Source organism: Hyalella azteca, unplaced genomic scaffold (assembly GCF_000764305.2).
Source record: "Hyalella azteca isolate HAZT.00-mixed unplaced genomic scaffold, Hazt_2.0.2 contig5918, whole genome shotgun sequence".
NCBI classification, from domain to species: domain Eukaryota; kingdom Metazoa; phylum Arthropoda; class Malacostraca; order Amphipoda; family Hyalellidae; genus Hyalella; species Hyalella azteca.
In genome coordinates, this window is record NW_025936095.1 from 292943 (window position 1) to 314853 (window position 21911).

The 21911-nt window shown below is 40.2% G+C and overlaps 2 protein-coding genes across 2 annotated transcripts; one reads left to right on the forward strand and one right to left on the reverse strand.

Annotated features, from left to right (window-relative positions):
• Positions 1–4792: 4792 nt before the first annotated feature.
• On the forward strand, positions 4793–6997 carry LOC125177943 (dynein assembly factor with WDR repeat domains 1-like). The gene is made up of 5 exons (XM_047880687.1): positions 4793–4875; positions 5268–5456; positions 5704–5817; positions 6324–6400; positions 6915–6997. Exons 1-5 carry the CDS (start codon positions 4793–4795, stop codon positions 6995–6997), a joined length of 546 nt encoding a protein of 181 aa, XP_047736643.1.
• Positions 6998–15054: 8057 nt separating this feature from the next.
• On the reverse strand, positions 15055–20933 carry LOC108670049 (caldesmon). The gene is made up of 9 exons (XM_018157499.1): positions 20652–20933; positions 19991–20090; positions 19530–19592; positions 19155–19313; positions 17531–17692; positions 16608–16882; positions 16230–16328; positions 15665–15901; positions 15055–15124 (listed from the first exon to the last, which is right to left on the reverse strand). Exons 1-8 carry the CDS (start codon positions 20916–20918, stop codon positions 15680–15682), a joined length of 1347 nt encoding a protein of 448 aa, XP_018012988.1. The 5' UTR covers positions 20919–20933; the 3' UTR covers positions 15055–15124; positions 15665–15679.
• Positions 20934–21911: the final 978 nt, after the last annotated feature.

Genomic DNA, 21911 nt, shown 5'->3' on the forward strand with positions numbered 1-21911 from the left:
ATGCCTACTCAATTTTAAGCCATGAGCGTTTTCATAAGGTGCTGCAATACTATGTATGTTAGGATGACGCTGATCCATCATCGTACAACGAAAGCAAAACTCTGACGGAAATTATTAAGATGAAACCGAGAATATAATTGTGGCCTAGCACGGGGAGCAAGAGTAGGGCGAGGCGTTATTTTCTCTGCGGCCACAACAATGGAGAAAAATGCGAGCACAACGCCACGCGATCAGAAGCCCCGCGGCCACAGCGCTGACCAGTCATTAGAGACCGCCGACTGGGCAGGGGGAGGGGGGGGGGACGAGGGGGCGGTGTCTAGCAGCTCACTCTCAACGAGAACAATTGCGTGCACTATCTTGAGGTGAGGATTTTTAGTGCTTGCAGGGGACATCATCAGTGCTTGCAGGGGCCTGCATCATCATCATCAATACATTATAGAAAGTAGCGTGTCTTTGTAATATGATTATTGATATCAGTAGAGCGCGCGAGAGAATACTGTGGCATCAATTATTTATTTATTAATTTTGATTGATGCTTTCGAATTGCAATGAAATTCTGGCCAACATGAGGAATGTTAAACAGTTAGATGGTGTACTAAATAAATGGATATTATGACTGCTGCACTTGCGTCATTTTTGCTAGAGATCATAAGTAATCAAATCAATCGAATAAATTTATCGCATAGATTTCAAAAATGCAATCAACAGAGCTTGACAACAATGAGAGACTTAGTGGGAAATTGAATGTATTTAGAAATACAAAAACGACATAATTTATAAATTCGTTTATATTCATGATTATGAATAGAAACGAACAATGCAAAAAAGGTATAATTAGCGGCTAGTCATGGCCGCAAAAGTCCGACTTGCTGAATAGATAGCGGAAAGACGCCCACCCTCGCCCAATTTGAATGATTTGGGATAACACAAATTGTAATGTGCAAAGTGGCGCCATCACAAGAAATTAGGATCATGACCAGGCTGGTGACGCCGGCCGCGGTCCTAATGCCTATAATAGCGAGTTGCCCTGCGCGCACACGGAATATTTTACTGAAAATGTTACCCTCTGCGACACTCGTGTCTTGCCATCGGCCATCTCCTCGTCTCAACGATGCATAAAAAGTTCATGTGCACGTCGCACCTGTTGTGGTGAGCCATGGTTGAACTAGTAGATATATAGTTCAACCATGAACCATGTGGTAAGCCATCTCGTGATGATTGGTGAGGCCGCATGTGATCAAATTCTAGAACATTTTACCGTAGATATTGTCCGTGATATTGACTGGGAGCTGCGAAAAAGAGTTTAATATTTTCACGAAATTATTTGAAAACAGAAGATGGAGAGAGAACATAAAGTGAATTTGAATATATTTTAATTTGAAACGTCGTCTGCCATTTAGTATTAGTCTTAGAAGCCGGATGTTGCTACCTGACAATGTAAATACCGGCCTGGATTTGAAATGGCCTGGCTTACAAGTCGACGGACATCACAGCACCAAGCTCGCCGACGTTCAATAAAACTTTGCTAAAATCAAGACGAGAAAAGCATTTAACTGCGTTTAATTTTGTCTTATAGGAGCTATTTGATTATAGAATGTAATTATTTTTATGTAATATAAACAGTGTTGCTGTCTGTGCTCTTGAGAGTCTCGTGATTATTGTGAGGCAGCAAGCCTGTCTTCATGTTTAACATTTGCGATTTGGCCAGCTCCAGGTATCATCTGAAACACTGCCACGGGCGCCATCTCTGCTGGTACTAAAAAGCCATTTGTTCGCAGAGAAATAAAAAATAATTTTTTTCCCGATTTCTTAATTATGTTAACATTCCATATGCAAATATTAAATTATGGAATAGCTGTATGGAGCATGTCCTTTATTTCAGTTGTATTATAAATTTGAATCTCACATAACTTCATTGACATGAACATAAGAAGAATTGGAAGAAAGCAGAATAAATACTTGAAATTAACGTTACGATGTTAACCACTATGATGTGAACTGATTCACTTCATTTATATTTTTAGCCTCTTTAGTCACCCTCATAATTACTTATCATTTTGCTACTCATCAGGACGACACAGCGTTGCCATGGAGACGCGTCCCTAACCCGAAGCATCGCTTCGCTGCATCTGCGCCATCGCTGGTCATGGGTGCTGATAAATGAATGAATAAATAATTGTGCTGAAATAATGAAGAAAATCGCGAACTTTTACTTACGATTCCACAAAATAGTGAGATACAACATAATTAAAGGCAGCGCAAACCGCCAGTTATAGAAAGGGCAGTAGTTACGAGCTGGTAAACTTAGTATATCCGTCAGATTATCTTCAATTTTTCCGTCACTGGAAAATATAATTCTTGAGTATTTGTTACGAGAAAATGAAACCATAATTTCAAAAAGGCCGTCCCAATTCATTCTACCGCCATGGCCATGTCAGAGTACTTTTTCTCACTCGAGTTCCTAGTCGACGATTTTCTTTTCTTAATATTTCTCGTTGGTACGAAATAATGTAAGGCTGAAAAATCCACAATTTCGTAGAGTTAAATGTTGAGTCTGCATAAACTTCAAGCATAAGTCCATTAAATTACGGAGGTTCCATATTTCAATCAGACAGAATAAATAATTGTCTTGAGTCCGACAGGAACAAACCAAAATACGATCAGAAAGCACGAAATTATTTATATAGTTAAAAAATTATCTGTACTAGTAGAAAAGAAAAACTTACATATATATACATAAATTATTGAAATTTGACATGTATGTACATTGCAGGATTTCATGACGAGCTGACCACACGTGCAGAAGCACAGACAGCTGCTCGGCATGAGACTGCGCAGGATCTGCACGCGCTTCTCGCCGCCAGGTACAGACGAAGATGTACTGACTGCTTTAGTGATTTACGGAGTTAAATAGAACACCATGGTTGAACTAGCATAAAGTTGATCTATGAGAAGCTCATTTTTGCGGATGTAGTTTGTTGTTCGCCTGTGACGTCACTGATCTCAGTGACGTCACAGGCATTAACCAATCACCGCAATGCGATCAAACCAGTCAACCAATCCGTCGTGGGAATGACCGGATTGGTTACGTTTCTTGATCTCAGTGACGTAACAAGGAAGCTAAACTGAAAGACCGAAACCCTAGTGGGTCAACCTTATATATATATATATTGTGCATAACTGGGTGATTATATAACACCACTTAGAAATAATTTAAAAGCAAATAAAATGCAAAGAAATTTTCCATATCTTCCTTGAAGTCGTTTCGGTGACCAGATCATCATAGCTTAGAAATTAAAGAGCCCTAAATAATATGAATAAATTCACAATACAGACATTAAATCTAATCGGAAGAATTTAAATGAAACATGACGGATGTAAGCCTATGTATTACCAATTTCAACCGGAGAAGAACTACAGGTCAAGTTATAACGTAGGGATGTTTATATAAATTTACGGAGATTGTGAAAAATCTTCCAACGCATTTCATTCTTAATTAGAACTTTAACGTAATTATTTTTCTATCTATCAAATCTTATGTTTACTAACATCGAGAAACTGATGCCTGATAAAAGTTTTGAAGTTTTTCCCGAAGTCGAAAGTAGAAAAGTGATTTGTTGTTCATGCCCATGCCTTGCATGACTCTGCTTCTGACACATGTGTAAGCGGTCGAAAACTTATTCCTTGAAATAATTTTCGAACACTAACCTGCATTGTAATTGGTGCATAATTTTTAAAGTGGTTCTTTCTTCAGGCCTAAAGTTATTTTTCAAGATATGTGGGATGCTCTCCAATGTCTGAATATACAGGGTTATTCTAAGAGATGACCTCAATTTAATAAATTAAGGTCATCTCCAGCAACTCTGTTTACGTCCCGCCTCTACCAGCAACTCTGTTTACGTCCAAGCGACTCTGCTTACGTCCCGCCTCTACCAGCAACTCTGTTTACGTCCCGCCTCTACCAGCAACTCTGTTTACGTCCCGCCTCTACCAGCAATTCTGTTTACGTCCCGCCTCTACCAGCAACTCTGTTTACGTCCCGCCTCTACCAGCAATTCTGTTTACGTCCCGCCTCTACCGGCAACTCGGTTGATCTGAAGAACCGTATCACTGCTACGGTGCACCCAGTAACAGAATATATGTTTTCTCGCGTGCGGGACGAGTTTGGCTACCGTTTAGATGTTTGCCGCGCAGCATTAGGTTTCTAGATGAAAAATGGCGAGTTTTTCCGTCCTTTTCTCCTATATGAAATTTCTGGTTTACCTGCGAATTCTGCAAATTATGGTATGAATTTTGCTGGTTATGGTATGAATTTCGGTCCAGAATTCGAATCGACGCTTGGGTTCGGAGTGCCAATTTCTATATATGGTGCCCATAATTTTCAATTGATGTTCGTGTTCAGTTATATCTCTATAAAAATCATATATATCTTTATATTGGTGCACAGTTATTAGTTCTAAAGGCGCATAATGGTGCACATATGAATGCACATGAGTTATTTTGACTTCTGTTAATATTAGTCACATTCATTGTTATTTTTTATGGCGTTTTAGCCGCAGCACTTTCATAAGCATTACACGATTTTGCTCCATAAACGCAATGACGGTTGGTATTTAATTTCGGGAATTTTTTTCAATTTCCATTTATCACTGAAATTCATATTCAATGCCACTTTTTGCCCGTATGCAATCACTTCATTAGGATGGATCCTCGTGAACATTACTAAGGCAGAATATCGTGTTATTTATTCAGAGTAGAGTAAAACGTGACCATAACAAACTGAAGATTTACGATGTTTTCAGGCGTGATATTCGAGAGCAGCGATGGCGCTGCGACGGTCAAAACAGACGTCGATATGTCCCACTTGCGGCCGTGGTGAATATAACATAGTTTATTATGATTATATCGTCTTAAAAAGTCACATTTTCGAGAATAACATATTTATTGAACTATAGATCAAAGACCACCTCAATTATAAAGTATAGCTTATAGGACGTTTATATATTATAATAAAAGAATAAACGTATTATATTATTATAATAGGACGTTTATATATTATAATAATAGAATAAACGTGTTATATTGTTATAATATCAATTATAAAGTATAGTCTATAGGACAATAGGACGCCTATAAATTGTATAAGTAATATGTGATAATATTTTTTGTTTTAAATATTTATATACAAGTAATTTGAGTTCTTTACATGGATAAACTCAGCGCACATAATTATCAAGATTTTACTCTACACGAAGCGTCCCTCTCAGGAGCGAGGTGCAGGCGGAGGTGCAGCGGGTGCAGGCGGCCGTGCCGGGGACTGAGGGACAGACGCAGCGTCTGCAGCGCCTCCTGCAGCAGCTTGCCTGCCGTGCTCCTGCTATACAGCTGCGTCGTCTGTGCGAGTGTCGCCTGCCGCTGCGCCCAACCTGCCTGGACTTCAGCCCCGACCGCGACCTGTGAGTGCCTCTTCTGTAGAATAGAATAGAAGTGTTGGCGCTGAAGAAATAGGCCCATGGCCTGTTGCCGATTCTTGAACTTTTCGTGACTTGATTCACAAGGGATCCGGCCTTTGGAACCCGATCTTTCCATAAATATTAAATGCGCATAATGGTGCACATTTATTAGTTATTAAATGCGCATAATGGTGCACATTTATTAGTTATTAAATGCGCATAATGGTGTACAATGGCGTTTGATGTGCAGTGTGGCGTGTGGCTGCTACGACAGGACGGCGCGCGTGTTCTGCGCCGCCACCGGCACCGCCGTAGCCACACTACGCGGCCACCACGACCTCATCAGCGACCTCACCTTCCTCGGGTACACGGCCTCCATTGACGCTCGTACTCTGCAGGGACAATCAATTTCATGCTAACTGTTATTCATGCAATAGTTACACAATCACGGGTTTGAAAGCCGGGTATTTTACTACCTTCACTGTGACCTGTGAAACTTCAATCTTGAACCGAAAACGGATATGGACAGGTGCTATTGTTTTTCTACTAAGTGCCCCAAAAACATGTCTATAGTCGATATTTCAACGGGTATTTCAACACATTTAATATAAATTAAGCAAGCTTGAGTCTGTACTCTCGGATTTTTCCACGCTCATGTTTCATGTTTCAGCCTATCAGTCTTATTCGTCTAATTTGATCAAAATGTTACGATCATCAAAATGGGCGATAAGTGCACAAACATCGCAGAAATCACCATTAGCATTATAATTATTGTGATTAATGCCACCGCCACAAACGATTAATTTGTACATGATCGTCGTGCTGTTGGTGTTGATATCTTTTAATTTTGCTATCTGTGACGTCACTCAGACCCCGCGTCGTAACCGCGTCGCTAGACGGGGACGTGAGGGTCTGGACAGGCCCCTGGCAGGACACCAGCCCCGCAGGTCAGTCCACCTGCACCCGCTGCTCTCACCGGCTGTTTCCTGAAATGGAAGCCATTTCATGTATAGCTTCTGTCATGGCATTTTTGGATAGTGAATAAATCAAATTGTGATAATAATGACAGATAACTGAAACGCTCAAATTGATAACAAAACGCCTAGTCAGGTCGGAATAACTCAAACGCCTAAATTGATAACAAAACGCCTAGCCTATTCGCAGTAACTCAAACGCCTAAATTTACTAATATTCAAATTGGTGGCAAAAGTGCGGAAACCGCACTAACAATTACTCGATAAACTTCAATGCTGCATGCCGAGAATAAATCGAATGCCCGAGTTAGTCAAACCTAACAGCAATCCAGCATTTATACCAATATGGCATTAGTTTGTAATGTTTTCATACAGCCAGTTCATCTACACGTTCTCAGCTACAAATACATGGGAGTTGAGATCAAGTTCTTTCCATCACTTCCTTATTAATGTATAAAGTATTTAATTTGTACATATAATGGGTCAGAATTATGGTCTGACCAGGAATACTTCGGAGGAGAACGGGAGCTTAGAGTCGTGAACCACCATAAACAAAGCATCATCTCGTGATAAGCTCCGGTCCGTGTTTTCACTCAGAAACCAAAATCGTTGTCTGAATGCTCGTATATCTTGTAAATTTATGAGAAATCCCGTACCAAAGTTTCTTACGTGCTGTTGAATAAATGAATTTTTATTTACAATTTTTTTCACCAGCTGATGATATGTTGTTTTTTGGAGTGCGTAATATAAGTGTAGCTATTTCATATAGTGATATTTACGACTTTCCATTATTCAATAAGTCATCCATGCCGTAAAGTTATCAAACATTCTCGTGGACCAGCCTAATCACTTTGAGGATAATTAATGCTAGAGCTACTGGATAACTTGGTGCATGTCAGCCTTCCCTCTTCAGTAAGTGTCAACAACCTTCATGGACTCGTGCAATATGATTGTGAAGATAATATTTTTGCGTACTAAATGATTTACACCTGTACCAACATGAATAGCTCTTATATTATATTATATACCATGCGACAACATTTCTTCTCGCTTCGAGTCACCGACATGTGGAACAGCCTCTCTGATAGCATCGTTGACGCTCCGAGTATGAACATCTTCAAAAACAGACTAGACGAAGCTATGCGGGAGCATATGTTCAGTCTTAAAATGTCTAGCAAATCACGGACGAGGCAATAAGTCCAGCAGCAGCAGCTATCTCAATCAACCGTCAGTTATGGAAAGATCGGGTTCCAAAGGCCGGATCCCTTGTGAATCAAGTCACGAAAAGTTCAAGAATCGGCAACAGGCCATGGGCCTATTTCTTCAGTGCCAACACTTCCATTCTATTCTATATTCTGTTGGGTCCCCAGTATTGATTCACGTATCTCTCACATAAGGCAAATTGCCTGGAATGTTTTAATAATCCGGCGCCAGATCATATATGTATATCATTCTCATGTGGCATGTGATGGTGTGCAGTGGAGTGCGTTGTGGTGTTGAAGCATCACACGACTGCCGTGACGGCCCTCACAGTCCTAACTGATGGGCAGGTCGTGTCGGGCAGTCTCGACGGCTCGGCCGTATGCTGGGACGTTCAATACGGTGGGTTGCCCTGTCCCGTATGCGGGTAAAAGGGATCATGTAGCTGATGCGGCGACATGCTACGTGCTTAGTTGTTTGTTAAGAATGGGAGAGTCCTGTGGTGACAATTACCCAACTTAATAAAAACTTTATCTGTAAGCCCAGTCAAGTTTCCTTTTCACAACTGATTTATAAAAATTATCATTACAAAACAATTTCGAGCAGTTCATCAAAATAATACGATGTTTGAATTCACTCGAGAGTTAAAAGTAATTAGCGAAATAGATTAACTTCTGAAATTGTGTTGGAAGCTTTACTAAATTCACGGTCAACCATTGTTCTTATCGGACCTTCCTTTTCATAACAGAAACGTTGACTGAAAAATTCTTTGTTTCACCGAGATTCATGTGAACTGATCAGGTGAGGCGTTAGGTGTGCTGAGCGGTCACTCAGAAGCAGTGGTGGCGGTGGCTCCTCAACACGACGCCTCTGTCATGACCGCCTCCTTCGACGGCACAGTTCGCGTCTGGGACACCAGGACGTATTGGTTAGCAGCAACCATCGTATATATTGATACTAATAAATAATCTAGTAGCAATAATATGCACTCTGAGCATTTATATAGGTATTATTGTTTTAATTTTATTATTTATATTGTTTACAGTATTAATTCAGACAAAATATATCCTGCCAGCATGTCGTAACTATTCAAATGAAATACATTCGCTAGTGGTGCTCACCGAATTTATTTTAAGGAAAATGGATAACAGGTATCGGGGCTCTTGATCAAGAATATCCATATCTTCTCTAACGAGCCAGCAACCAATGACGAACTAACAGCGTTGCGTTAAAAAAATGAAATTGTATTCATGAATGTATTCAAGTATAGGTTGGCGATCTACTGTCGTACAGTATACTGGCGGCCAAAGGATTTTATAGTATCGTAAAGGCGCTACTGGCTACGGAAGGGCTCGGTATCCCTTCACTAGAGGCCATTAGCACGACAACTAGTCGTAGTTAATACCTGAATGTTGTACTGGCTGTCAATATACTGTCCGATGAACAAGTACCTTAACTAGTAAACAAGAAACTTTTACTGCAATATTAAGCGATCAATGCACTCATCGAACTCAACGGAGGGGCTTTGAGATGTGACAAATTAATTGCTGCTTGGTGACGAGTAGGTTCTGAGTAAACAAACTTTCAGAGATGATTATGAGGGATTTGTTGCTCATTTACTGTCATTATTCTAACGACGCTTGGGAGCGATTAGAGCTTCACCTTCACGTCATCGTACCCCCTTCCTTTTAATTGCGTTCTTCTATATTACTTTATGTAAGCGCGTCAAAGAATTGTGCCACTGTTGATATTTTATATGGTTGTCAAAATTCTACTTTTTGGCATAGTTGTACCGGCACCACAGTTTTAGATCCCTACAACGCATGTTTTATTAGCACCGATTTCAAATATTTCCGCGGCTATCCTCATATTGCAACTTAAGACGCAACTCACGTGTGCATGCACTCACGTTGAAACTATAAATGTGACCTACGGATGACTGCAGTTGCAGTCATGTGGTTGGCGGGGGCGACTACAGCCTCAACGCCGCGCGCGTCTGTCCCGCCAGCGCCGAGCTCGTGGCGACGGCGGCCACGGACGCGACGGCGCGCGTGTGGGACTTGCGGCGCCTGCCACATGCCGTGCTGAGCGTCGCCCACCAGACCGAGGTACAGTCACCCTACCTCACACCACCAGACCGAGGTACAGTCACCCTACCTCACACCACCAGACTGAGGTACAGTCACCCTACCTCACACCACCAGACCAAGGTACAGTCACCCTACCTCACACCACCAGACCAAGGTACAGTCACCCTACCTCACACCACCAGACCGAGGTACAGTCACCCTACCTCACACCACCAGACCAAGGTACAGTCACCCTACCTCACACCACCAGACCGAGGTACAGTCACTCTACCTGCAGTGACAGACACACCACCGGACCGAGGTACAGTTACCCCATCAATAAAGACCCTGTGACCTTGGATGAGCTGCCTTGAAACTCCATCGAGCGAAAACTAGGCTGGGTGGAGTTTGATAGAAGCTAGGGAGCTTTTGAAAGCTTAAACATTTGAACACTAGCATCGTAAGACAAGCCAAAAGCTTCTCTTTACCTGCCTTAAATAAGACATCAACACCAGCCTTTTACGTCGAGCCAAAGGCTTCTCTTTATTGGCTCTGAAACAGCGATATGAACACCAGCTTCTTACGACGAGCTTAATTCTTCTCTTTAATGGCCCGAAAACAGCGATTTGAAAACCAGCTTCTTAATACGAGCCAAAGACTCACTTTAATGGCCCTGAAACGGCGATATGAAAACCAGCTTCTTATGACGAGCCAAGGGCTTGAGTTACCTGCCTGAAAACAGCGACAGCGCAGCGTTTGCAGCGCCCTTGTAAAGTCTTTAGCACATCCAGATAAACTGTTAAGCAGCCGTTGGCTCAGGGAACGGTAGCGCGGTTCGCTCTAAAGATCACTGAACAGGCGCTCCGTGCACAAACTTTCCGAGCAAAACAGAAGCATAATAACACTTACATGTTGACATCATGCAAGCATTTTTGGACAAATAAGTCGGTAGAATCTGTTACCAGGAACTGTGTGATGGGTGAAAGTATGAGGTACGCACCATATACGCCAGTCGCACAACATAATATTATTCATTCGTATGACAATATTATAAATTACAAAAATGGGTGATGAATGTTAGCGTTTAGCTTGCTTTCATTGTTCATAAAGAGTATGAGATGAATATTGCTTGATAGTTTCATGGTGTTTAGGCATAGATAGTATAAAATAATTGTAAATACCGGTACTCGAAATACTTGTGTAATACCAACGGCCAGATTAACTGCAAAACTACAGACGTAAATTAATTATTATATTTTTCATTTGATAACTCGGATAAGATCCTAGCAACATTCTCCAAGTCAAAATGGACGTAAATGTATAAGTGAATTGAATTTTGTTTTGGAATTCTTGAGTCCGAGTTATTGTATTGTTATTGTAATTCTTAAGTCTTAAGTCCGAGTTTTATGAGCGTTGTCACAAAGCCGGAACGTAACGTTCGAGTTCGCCCACGTCAAACAATGACTGCATGACGACACAAGTTATGCATTTATTGTCATATTATGACGCTCATCTCAGCGCTAAGTGGCAGCACACACTGCATGTATTGTTCTTTGGTTAGCAGCCAAGTGCATTGGTGTTTGTGTTTGAGGTGCTGGACGTGGCGTGGGACGGCAGCGGGCGGCGTCTAGCGTCCGGCAGCGTGGACGGCGCCGTGGTCGTCACGTTGGCCGCCGACGGCGGCGTCCCTGTAGCGGCGCTCAGCGCACACATCGACCAGTGCAATGGCGTAACGCCTTCATTTAGTTTTAATGGCTATATTTAGTTTTAATTCTTGACATGATGAGGTTGATGATGATTAGAAACCGAACTTGAGAAGTAATTTTATTCTCTTACATTTTTCAAGGTTGGGTTCTGCAAGATCGACGACCAGGTGCTGATGACGTGCACGCTCTGGGGGCTGCCCACGGGGCGCCTGCTGCAGGTGAGGGCGCCGCTCTGGGGCTCCCCACGGGCCGCCTGCTGCAGGTGAGGGCGCCGCTCTGGGGGCTGCCCACGGGCCGCCTGCTGCAGGTGAGGGCGCCGCTCTGGGGGCTGCCCACGGGCCGCCTGCTGCAGGTGAGGGCGCCGCTCTGGGGGCTCCCCACGGGGCGCCTGCTGCAGGTGAGGGCGCCGCTGGTATCCGTCTTGCTGACCGATCTCCTACATTCACTTTTTGGAACATATAAGTTAAATGATTCCTTAGAACACAGGTCAACTCGTGAGTCGCATTGATGGGGATGTTCTCGACGATGAATGATTCCAAATATGGCTCAAGCTCAAGCACGTGATCGTCCTTCTCATGACACCTAATAAATTTCAGCAAAAGAAGTGTTTCAAGCAAAAATGTTTGCTCACGAATTATTATAATTTACAAGTTGAATTCGGATAAATGCAGCCAATAATACCGAGAACCAAGATAATCTTACGCATAAACGTGTTCTCATGCTTGCATTCAACAGTGATCATACAAATCACAGTTCTAAAAGACATAACAGAATAAATGGCGTGATTATCCAACGTGCAGCATTGCGTTTCAGAAAACATTTTTGAATGAGCATGACAAATAATCGCCTAAACGAATAGCGGAATATCGATCAATTTTTTTTTTTTTTGTGGCGTCGGACTCAACGCACGCTCGACCGGCTTAGGTGGCAGGCGTGGAAGGGTGGTCGGAAAAATAATGGGAGGGGGCGAAAAGTGGAAAAAGAAGCTGCAAATGATGGGCCATATGCGGCCTCTTTAAGGAATAGAAAATATTAGTAAAAAGGATGGGGGATGACCAGAATCTACAGACCCCAAAAGAGAAGGTTAAGGATCAATTGCAGCCGACGGGTGAGACTCATCCGGTTGGCCGCGCTATTACTCTCGTCAAAGACCCGAGTCAGCACTATCAAAAATAGTCGAGAATTCGTAACTTTTCCAGTCAAGCACTAGCCGGTTTTCTGCACAGAAAGCGGTCTCCTTCACTGCACTGAAATTAAACTCACAAATCACAGTCACAAAATCAGCCGCTACGGGTACTTAAGCGAGTTATGATAGGACAGCCCTCAGGTGGTGGTCCAGGTTGGGGGCACCATGCAGCTGGAGAGGTCCGGGGCTTAGGAGGCTTCAGCACACACGGCGACCAGGCCACCATGCTTACTATTGAACGAGGCTCTCGACACGTCAAGGTTATTTTGAGAGAAGTTAAAACTAAACAAATGAACGTTATCTATTTCTGAGGTACACTCACCCAACTTAACATCAAGTTTTCAAACGGACCTCATCAGCTTTCATCACTCAGCATGAGATTTTCATTTGACCTGTGTTTAACGTTGAATGCCTTAATCACATCGCCTAGAAATAATCGACGACTAGGAAATGACGAAATGCATTAGTTAACGAAATAAATATTTCGTTAACCAATGAATGTTTTCTGTTTATTTGGACGAACATACTCGTCAAAATAAGTTACTTTTATTCTCTTCCTCAGCGAGAAGAATTCGAGGGAGCTGTGGACATGCTCGTGGAGAGCCCCGACGGGAGTGTGGTGGCGGCTGGCGTGGCTGCAGACCAACCCACTATCTGTCTTCTTAAAGCATCAAATAAAGTGTCTTAAAGGTTTAGCGATTTTTAGATTGATTTATTATGCTTTATTATGAAGGGGCGGCAGGTGGCGCAGCAAACTTCATTACAGTCCGCGATGCATGTGCGTGGGGCTAACAGGACATTACTTCGAATATTCTGATATTTGCAATTAGCTACCGATGATGGTTTACTGGGTAATCGTAGAATAAAAACCAGAGCAAAAACCAACACATCGATTATAATTTAATTTTTTTTCATTCGTGGAGAAATCTAATATGCACCACAGCTAACGTTACTAAAGCCAATGATCTTGAGAACGCTGAAAAGTTTAAAGCGGGCTTCATTTGCTAATGCCCAATTTCACATATCAGGGCATTGCTAGACTTTTTTTGAACGAAAGATAATTGATTAAACTCCGAATGTATTAGGACTACTATTGAAACTAGATTACCTGTTGTCATTGAATTTTTTTTTTAAATACCTCAGAAATCCATCAGAATTGAGCTACTTCGTACAACAATTTGTATTAGAGTGCGCGTCGCAAGACTTACTTTGTACTTGACCAACGAAACGGTTAGGATTAGGTATTGTTTAGCCTAATATAGAGTAAATAAATCGTCTGCAAAAATGTACAGGCCTTTAAGATATGTTACATTAAAAATGAAAATAACAGGACTGACGCGCTCAATATCGACGACTATACACATGCGACTTGGTAGACACGCAAGCTGAATGGATCAAGTTGCGCACACGAGATGAAATTCACAACACGAGTTGCAATTCAATCATTATTGTTTGATATCGATAATAGTTTGCTATCGTTTCATATTTTGTCTACATTTATTCCGAACCAAGTAATCAAATAAATTATGAAAAATAACTTCATATATAAAGTGTGTACTTATTTCTAGCCGAACAAATAATTTAGAAAAATATTTTCTGCCCGTCAATGGAAAAAAAATGAGTAAAAATGACTCGAGGGTTGTCTCTGGATCTTTCTTATCCGGCTGAATACTAATAACGGCGGCAATCACGTGTCATAAAAAGAACATATCCTAGTTTTATGTCACCCGACAGCTGCCACATTGGATGCATATAGGTTTAACGGGCACTCTCGCCGCGGTGGTCTTGGGTTACGGCGTTTCGCTTCGGGTTGGTGGAGGCCTTTGGTGTTAATAAGTCGCTTCTCCAAGAGGGATTTCTGTCGGACCATGTGAGGCAAGCTACGAAGATCCTTTTTCTTTATTAATCGTTTCAGTCATGAAAGTCAAGCAATGTTCACTTTGGATCAGCAAAGCGAATTGATACATATTTCAGACTCCTCCTAAAAATTTTGCGTGCCGATGTGGTTTCAAACGGATCACTCTACCTCGGTGTGCCATGAAGCAGACTCGAGGCAACGAATTAAACAACTCCAGCTTACGAGCAACTTATGATTACAGGAATAGATCAGGCATATCTTAGTTCTTTATATCTTCCACATCTGCGTGCAGTCACACATCAGCCGTAGAGCTTTTATAACACACATGGAGTCATGAGGTTGGAGTAATGAATGTTTACTTAAGAATAACGCCAGAAAACTTCGTCCATGTGGCTTTGCCATTCATCGCAAACCATTCACTTTGATGGGCAAATTTGGATGACGTTTGTTCCATTTGTTGCCTTAGAAAATTGCAATATATCGCTTCAAAATTTTCATCCAATTCGAAACCCAATAATATTTCCTTGATATAAAACCACAAACTGAGAAAAGATTGTAAATCCATATGTTTAGATAACTCACATAATAAGATAGGCAAGTAAATACTATTCAATTGAGTACCGTTTATTTTTGCAGATATTCCAGAGCAGAGCCCCCTTTTCGTCTTTCCAGGCGCACCTACGGAAAAATTAGAGATCATTAATAATAAATAGATTGCATGATATTTCACATGATGGTTCATGTGAAATATATTAAAGCTACACGTCTAATATATAATTCAAACCACGTCTGGAACAAAACTTGAATCAGGACAATGGATAGCCAACAAATCTTGTTGAGAAATGAGATGAATACATATAATGAACGCATTATAAGGAAATCTAGCAAGAGGAAATCAGCATAAAAATGCCACAGGATATCGATGATATAGTTAATTGAGACAAAATAAACAAACATAATTTACTGCAAATGAGCATGAAAGCAACCCACAAACTGCGTAGATATTAGTTGAGACCTGAGAAAACTGAGGTAAATTCCTGAGGATCAAAATTGAATTTATATAGTGATCCATTTCTCCCTGAACCAATAATGGCACCTGCCCTACTAGCTATAGATAATAGCACGTCAATTCCTCAGAGCTCACTGGCAACAGCGGCCTTAGCGAACAGTGATAGTAAATAATAAACCTCAAGATTAGAGACGTTGACGTAGCCTTACATCTTGACGAAGCGACTACATGAAGCCTGGCACGTAAGTTCCCTTGTTTTTCAAGGCCTTCATTTTCTTGGCGAGTTTGTCGACGCGGCGCGTGCGCAGGTTTTGGAGGCGCTTGACGGTCTTCTGGTGCTTTGCCTGCTTCTGGCGCTTCAGGACTTCTTCTAGCTTCTTGCCCTTGTTGCGCTTGTGCTTGTCAAGGCGTTTGATGTCGCGAGACAGAGACGCTGCACTCTCCACCTGCACGCAAAAAAAAGGTTCACATTTGTCCGTTTGTACATAGATTTAATCGTGAATCACAGGGCCAAAATTATGGAGGTAATACGAAAAGACTACCTCCCCATATCTATACGGAGCGCTTAGCGATGGGGAAATCACTGGCAATTAACATTTTGAGGGAAAGCTGTTAGGTTGAAAAATTCAATTGTGTGTGATGAGAATTAAAAATGGTTTCAGAATTACGTTAAAAAATCTGAATGTATTCCAAATTATTGATAGAATTAGAAATATAGGCCACGCTACAGTTCTGTTCTGAAGACAGTTGTGATCAACTAGGAATGAATGCAACCTTCTCTCCGATGACTTTCTTCTCGGCCTCTGACCAGCCTTCCTTGTTGCGGATTTCATGGACGAGTTTATCTTCATTGACTTGGTGCAGCTCCGTCAACTGTAACATTCGAGGAAGAAAACGTTAAAGAATCATGCTTAAATATGAAGAAATGTGAATTTTTGAGATGCAGTGCAGCTTTTTCCCAGACATGATAATACCATCCAGAAGCAAGATAATTGCTCTCATAATATACATTAGTTTAAATAAATGCAAGAGAAAAAAAAAACAATGCACGAACAATAAATTTCTCTACATTGACATGAGCTGGCACTGGAGTTCAGTTGAGGATAAAATGAAACATTTTTCCTACTTGCGAATTCATCTCTGGCCACTAACCAGCTTTTTCTTCTTGGTTTCTTCAGCGAGCTTGGCTCTGAGTTCTTCTAAAGTCTTTCTCTTGGTCCTGACAGGAGCTCTGACGGCGCCAGGCAGATTGAACACATATTCTGCCTCGGGAGAGGATGAGTTGGTTTGTTCAGGGGCAGTTCGTCCCACAGGATGGCCGCTATCTCCGCCAGAGGAAACCGATGGCTGAGTGTCTTCTTTCTTAGCAACATCAGGCAGGATGAGCTTCTTCAGTACCTCAGCTCGTTCTTTGTCAAATGAATTCACTGTCGATGAAAAGTTAAGATTGTATTTTCATAGAACAAACAGACAAGGAAAAAGCTACGGCTGAATATGTTGGCAACAGTCATTAAAAATGACACCACAATGTGCTTCAAAATAACTAATATTGTTCGGAACTGAAGGTTCCAACAAACTGATATAAATTTGCAGGAACATCCCGACTGAAAATATATGCATCAAGAAAGAACTTTTACCAGCTACGACTGAACAGGTTTTAGTATTTTAATTTATTAAATATAGGTAATTCATAGAGTTGATGAGTTTATAAGCAGCAAGAATAGCAATATAATTAATTGTTCCAAGTGACTCCAAAAAATGGTTCCGAGTGACAAAATGATCTTAGAATTAGGTTGCTCTGTGCAGAAAGTTGTACATGAAAATGAGGTGCACGTGTCAAAGGCATCACAGCGAGCAGATGAAATTAACCACAATATCAATTATTATTATTTCTTAAGATCCCTTCACTCGCTTATTCTTCTTGCTCAATGAATGCAATTTCGTCACTATTGCAATATCTTGACCAAAATCTTTGGCTAACTTCAGAAGTTGATATGAAAATTTCCCCCGACAAGCCACCATCTACCAAACTCACAGTAGCTACGATATGTAAACATTTCTAGAGCTGCACTCACAGGCAGTTTCCACTAATTTCATCTTCTTATTTTGCCGCTTCTCTGCTATGCTCTCCATGGCCTTCTTTCTTCTGGTGACTTCCTTAGCCCTGAGTCGCGCTTCTCGTTGCTCCTCTCGCTCCTTGATCTTTTGCAGCAGCGCCACGCGGTCTTTCTTTGGCTCTGTTGAAGAAGATGAACATGACTTATATTGATATGACTTCTGTACTATATATGCATATTATATATGTTTGGTTAAAAGTTATGCTAGTTTTATGAAGAACTTTCATTTCTCAAGCTTTCTGATAAAAGGTACAATAATGGGGTCAACAAGTCTTAAAATTTGTCCAAATGGAAGGTTAAGTAAATCTTTCATCAGAAATCTCGAGAAATTAAACTCAAAACATGTCTAAATGAAGGGCTTTACCCAAAACAAACAAATATATTATAAAGCATAGAAGATATAACTGGCAAGGTTTTGGTAGGCAGGACTTGCCCGCACGATGCTTATGCTGTCTGATCCGTTAATGAATAAAATTGAAGATACAGGAGATGACAACCAGAGCAACTTGAGTGCTTTGAAGAGGTTTCCCAGAGTCATTATAACTTCAAAAGCAAACTATAAAATAAAACAAAGAATTCTCAAAATCAATTGATGCTGAGAATACAGCTGATGTCATGCATGAGATCTTGATATCAAATTAATTAGCATCCCATAATCATGTAAGTTAGCCTACATCAGAAAATTGTAAGAAATATCGATTATACGTATGTAGTTCCTTCACTCCACCATTCAAATAGACAGTGTTTGTTAAGTAAATACATCAGCAAAATAGGAAATTATCAAGTCCATATCGGCCTGCAGGTTGCCCCCATAAAAACATAAAAACACAGGATACGTTACATATTCATTATACAATGATTTGAATGTATGTGGCTTTTACATTTTGAAAATTTTGTCTTTAAATTAAATTAATAAAAAAAACTACAGCACAGGTTGGGATTTTAAATAATTATCTGTGTTTAATGAACCGTAAAACACGTTTTCATGTTTCATTTTTATTCTTGGATCCTATCAAATATTTACTATGCATGTGAATAATATTGGAATGAGAGTCTATAGAAAGTGAGTGGACCATGGTTTTTAATGTCTGCTATCACATTTTGCAATGAGCTTGCAGGAAAAAGAGAAAACTTAGAAACTGTGTCTACCCAAATTTGTCCGGTGATCTTCTATCACCACCTAGGTTATCATACGTCACAAGCTTATAGCTTGTTCTGTACCCACATGGTAGTCACGCTCTGTGACGTCATCCCTGTTAAGAACTAGGTATATATAGCCCGGTCAGTGCACCGCTCGTCAGTTGTAGCGGTACTGCCTAGCCGTCATCATTTTATTCCGCTCCTCCGGCACATACTTGCTGTACCTGTCAATCCCCGTTCTTCTGTACTCACCAAGCCAGTTTATTATTATAATAGAACTAGGGTTACCTACCGTGCGTTTCACTTGTCCTGCCTTAGTCGTACTTGGAACAATGAAGTACCCTGACTCTCAGTTACAGATCCATCAGGTGGTCATAGAAACCGACCATCTGACAAATTGAATATTGGAGAAGAATGAAATCAAGTGAAATAAGGCACTAACTGATCCCCTCCTCAGGCTTGATGGCGTCGTGTCGTGACTCGCACATCAGCAGAGCAGCTTTAAGACTGTACTCGGTGTCCATACGGCCCGGTAACACGCGCTCTAGAACCAACTCTCCAGAACGCAGGTCTCCTTTCACATCAGCCTTCTTCTTGCTTTCTGCAAATTGATGCATACATATAAATAATGTACATGAAATTAAAGCAAGAACTACTAAAATAGGACCTTTATTGAGACAAGATAGTGGAAACTTGCCTTTATCAGTGATATGACTACAGACTACATAAAAAAATTTTCAGACTACTAGAAAGAGACAGAATTTTTCAATCACAAACTTCCAGTCAGTTTAAAAGAGAGCATATAATTATAACTAACCTTCAGCAGAGAGCAGACCATATTTCTCTATCAGCTTCAACCGTTGCTTCTCAGTAGCAGCATCTGTCAATAGATTATGAGGCTATAAAATTACTCAGCTTTAATAATAAAAAACCAAGAACATTAAAATTCTTCTGGAACAAATCAATGCTTATGTTAATTGGCATTGAATTTTACGTATAATAGAAAAACCAAATAGAAGAAATCACACATTTCCAAAACCTTTCTTATTTTGTTTGCATGCATGATTGAAACATGTCAATGGCTTTGTTATAGGAGATAGTATTGTTGATTAGATATTAATCCTATTGTTTATATAGTACAGTATTGTTTATATTTATAAAATAGTGTTTATATAGTAGGTATAGGTAGAATTATTTATATAGTGTAGTATTGTTTATATAGTATCAAATTTGAAAATAAGAGGATGCAGAGATAGAATAAATTTTGCAGGCACTTACTAGCCAACTGTCGCTTCTTTTCAGCCAGAGGAACATATTCAGTAGGACAAGACGGAGTTGTGATCACTGGAAAAAATCCCAAAACTCTACACCACAGAGCCTGAGGGAACAGAAAATTTCTGTGTTAATTCCAATGATAAAATTTCAACTGAAAATATAAAGCTATAAAAGTGGGTAAAAACTGTAAAGATCTCTCAGCTGTATCACTGAAATATTTAATTTTTATTGGATGGTGAGAATAAGGAAGGTAATTTGTGATGAATTATATATAATTAGCAACTTAAATTAAAGAAGCATTTTATCAATTAAAAATGCCATAAAAAATATTAAATATCATAAGGTGTGAAGCTAATGTTTTCAAAAGATGAATTTCCTCCAATAAATATGTACTTTCAGCAGCATAATTAAATAATTAGGTTAGCTTTGAACTTATCAGATTAAATATGAGGTTATGATTCTTATTCATATCATTATGAGATGAAGAAAGGAACATTCTCAACAAGGGAAACTTTTTATTATCACTAATTCCATTGTGTAGCAAGAAAAATATATGAATAAACTTTATGTTTAAAATGAAGCAAACATCACAGATACCGTACAATTTAATCCAAACCAACAACAATGATGAAATTAACTAAGAGTGTAGATTTATTTTACTCACCATAACTTCATTTCTCTTGCTCTCGTCCCATTTGCAAGGCTTTTCAACAATGGGAAGCATGGGAAAGTCATTAAAAATTTCCACATCCTCAGATGAAAATGCATCAATGTTGCCAATAGAATTAAGCTGTGACTGCTTTTCTTGCTCAGCCTTCCTTGCAATAGCCTGGCGCTTACGAACAGCTCTTGTCTTCAATCGCTGTTTAATAATATTTTTAGGATTGCCACCTATGTGGGGTCCTGCACCACTTTTGGGTAAAATTGCCATTTCTGAGGATGTTCTGAAAAATTGTCATTAGCATATTATCATCTCCAGTCATAGAACTATTCAAGACTATAAGATCAAAATTAGGATTAAAAAATTGTAAATGTTCATAAGTAATCGTATTTCCAATATCTATGAAGAATCAGTGCAGTGAGTCAACACTAATGTAAAATTTTACAAATAAACTGATGAAATTAAACCTTGATTATGTGAATGCTCTAAACAAATTAACAAAGACAATATTATTGAAAATAGTTTCTAATTATTAGATAGCAGAAAAACTTGGCAAAGTGCAAACAGGGACTGAAACTACTAAAGTAAACTCCAGATATGAATATTATCAAAATTTAACTGGGCGCTTAACACTTCATATGCAGACTAGAGTCAAATTGCAAGTGACACTGGAGTAAAAAAAATGTAGCATGACATTTTTCATCACTTAGGATTACAAGTTAAATTTTTGATAATCTTCTATTACAAATGCAGTAAAATCTTGAACCAGTAGTACATAGCTTACTGTCCAATGCTGGAAGTGAGAAGAAAGAAGAATTAATGTTGTTGGTGGGTCTAAAATGTCTTGTGCCACAGGTGAGATAAACCTGTTACCTGCTTGATTGACTAAATGGCAACAACCCTACTCTGAATGAAGGATAATGTAAGACTGGTTCAAATAAATAACGACTATTGAAAGAAAATATGAGACAGAAAAATAATTCATACACAAGAATTCAGTTTGTGATGGTTAAATTGATTTGGAGAATGTAGTGAAGATGTGCTAGTTAGTTGCATATATGAAGCATGGCCAGGTGGAGATGGACAGGTGGAGATGGACAGGTGGAGATGGACAGGTGGAGATGGACAGGTGGAGATGGACAGGTGGAGATGGAAAGGTGGAGATGGAAAGGTGGAGATAGACAGGTGGAGATGGACAGGTGGAGATGGACAGGTGGAGATGGACAGGTGGAGATGGGCAGGTGGAGATGGACAGGTGGAGAT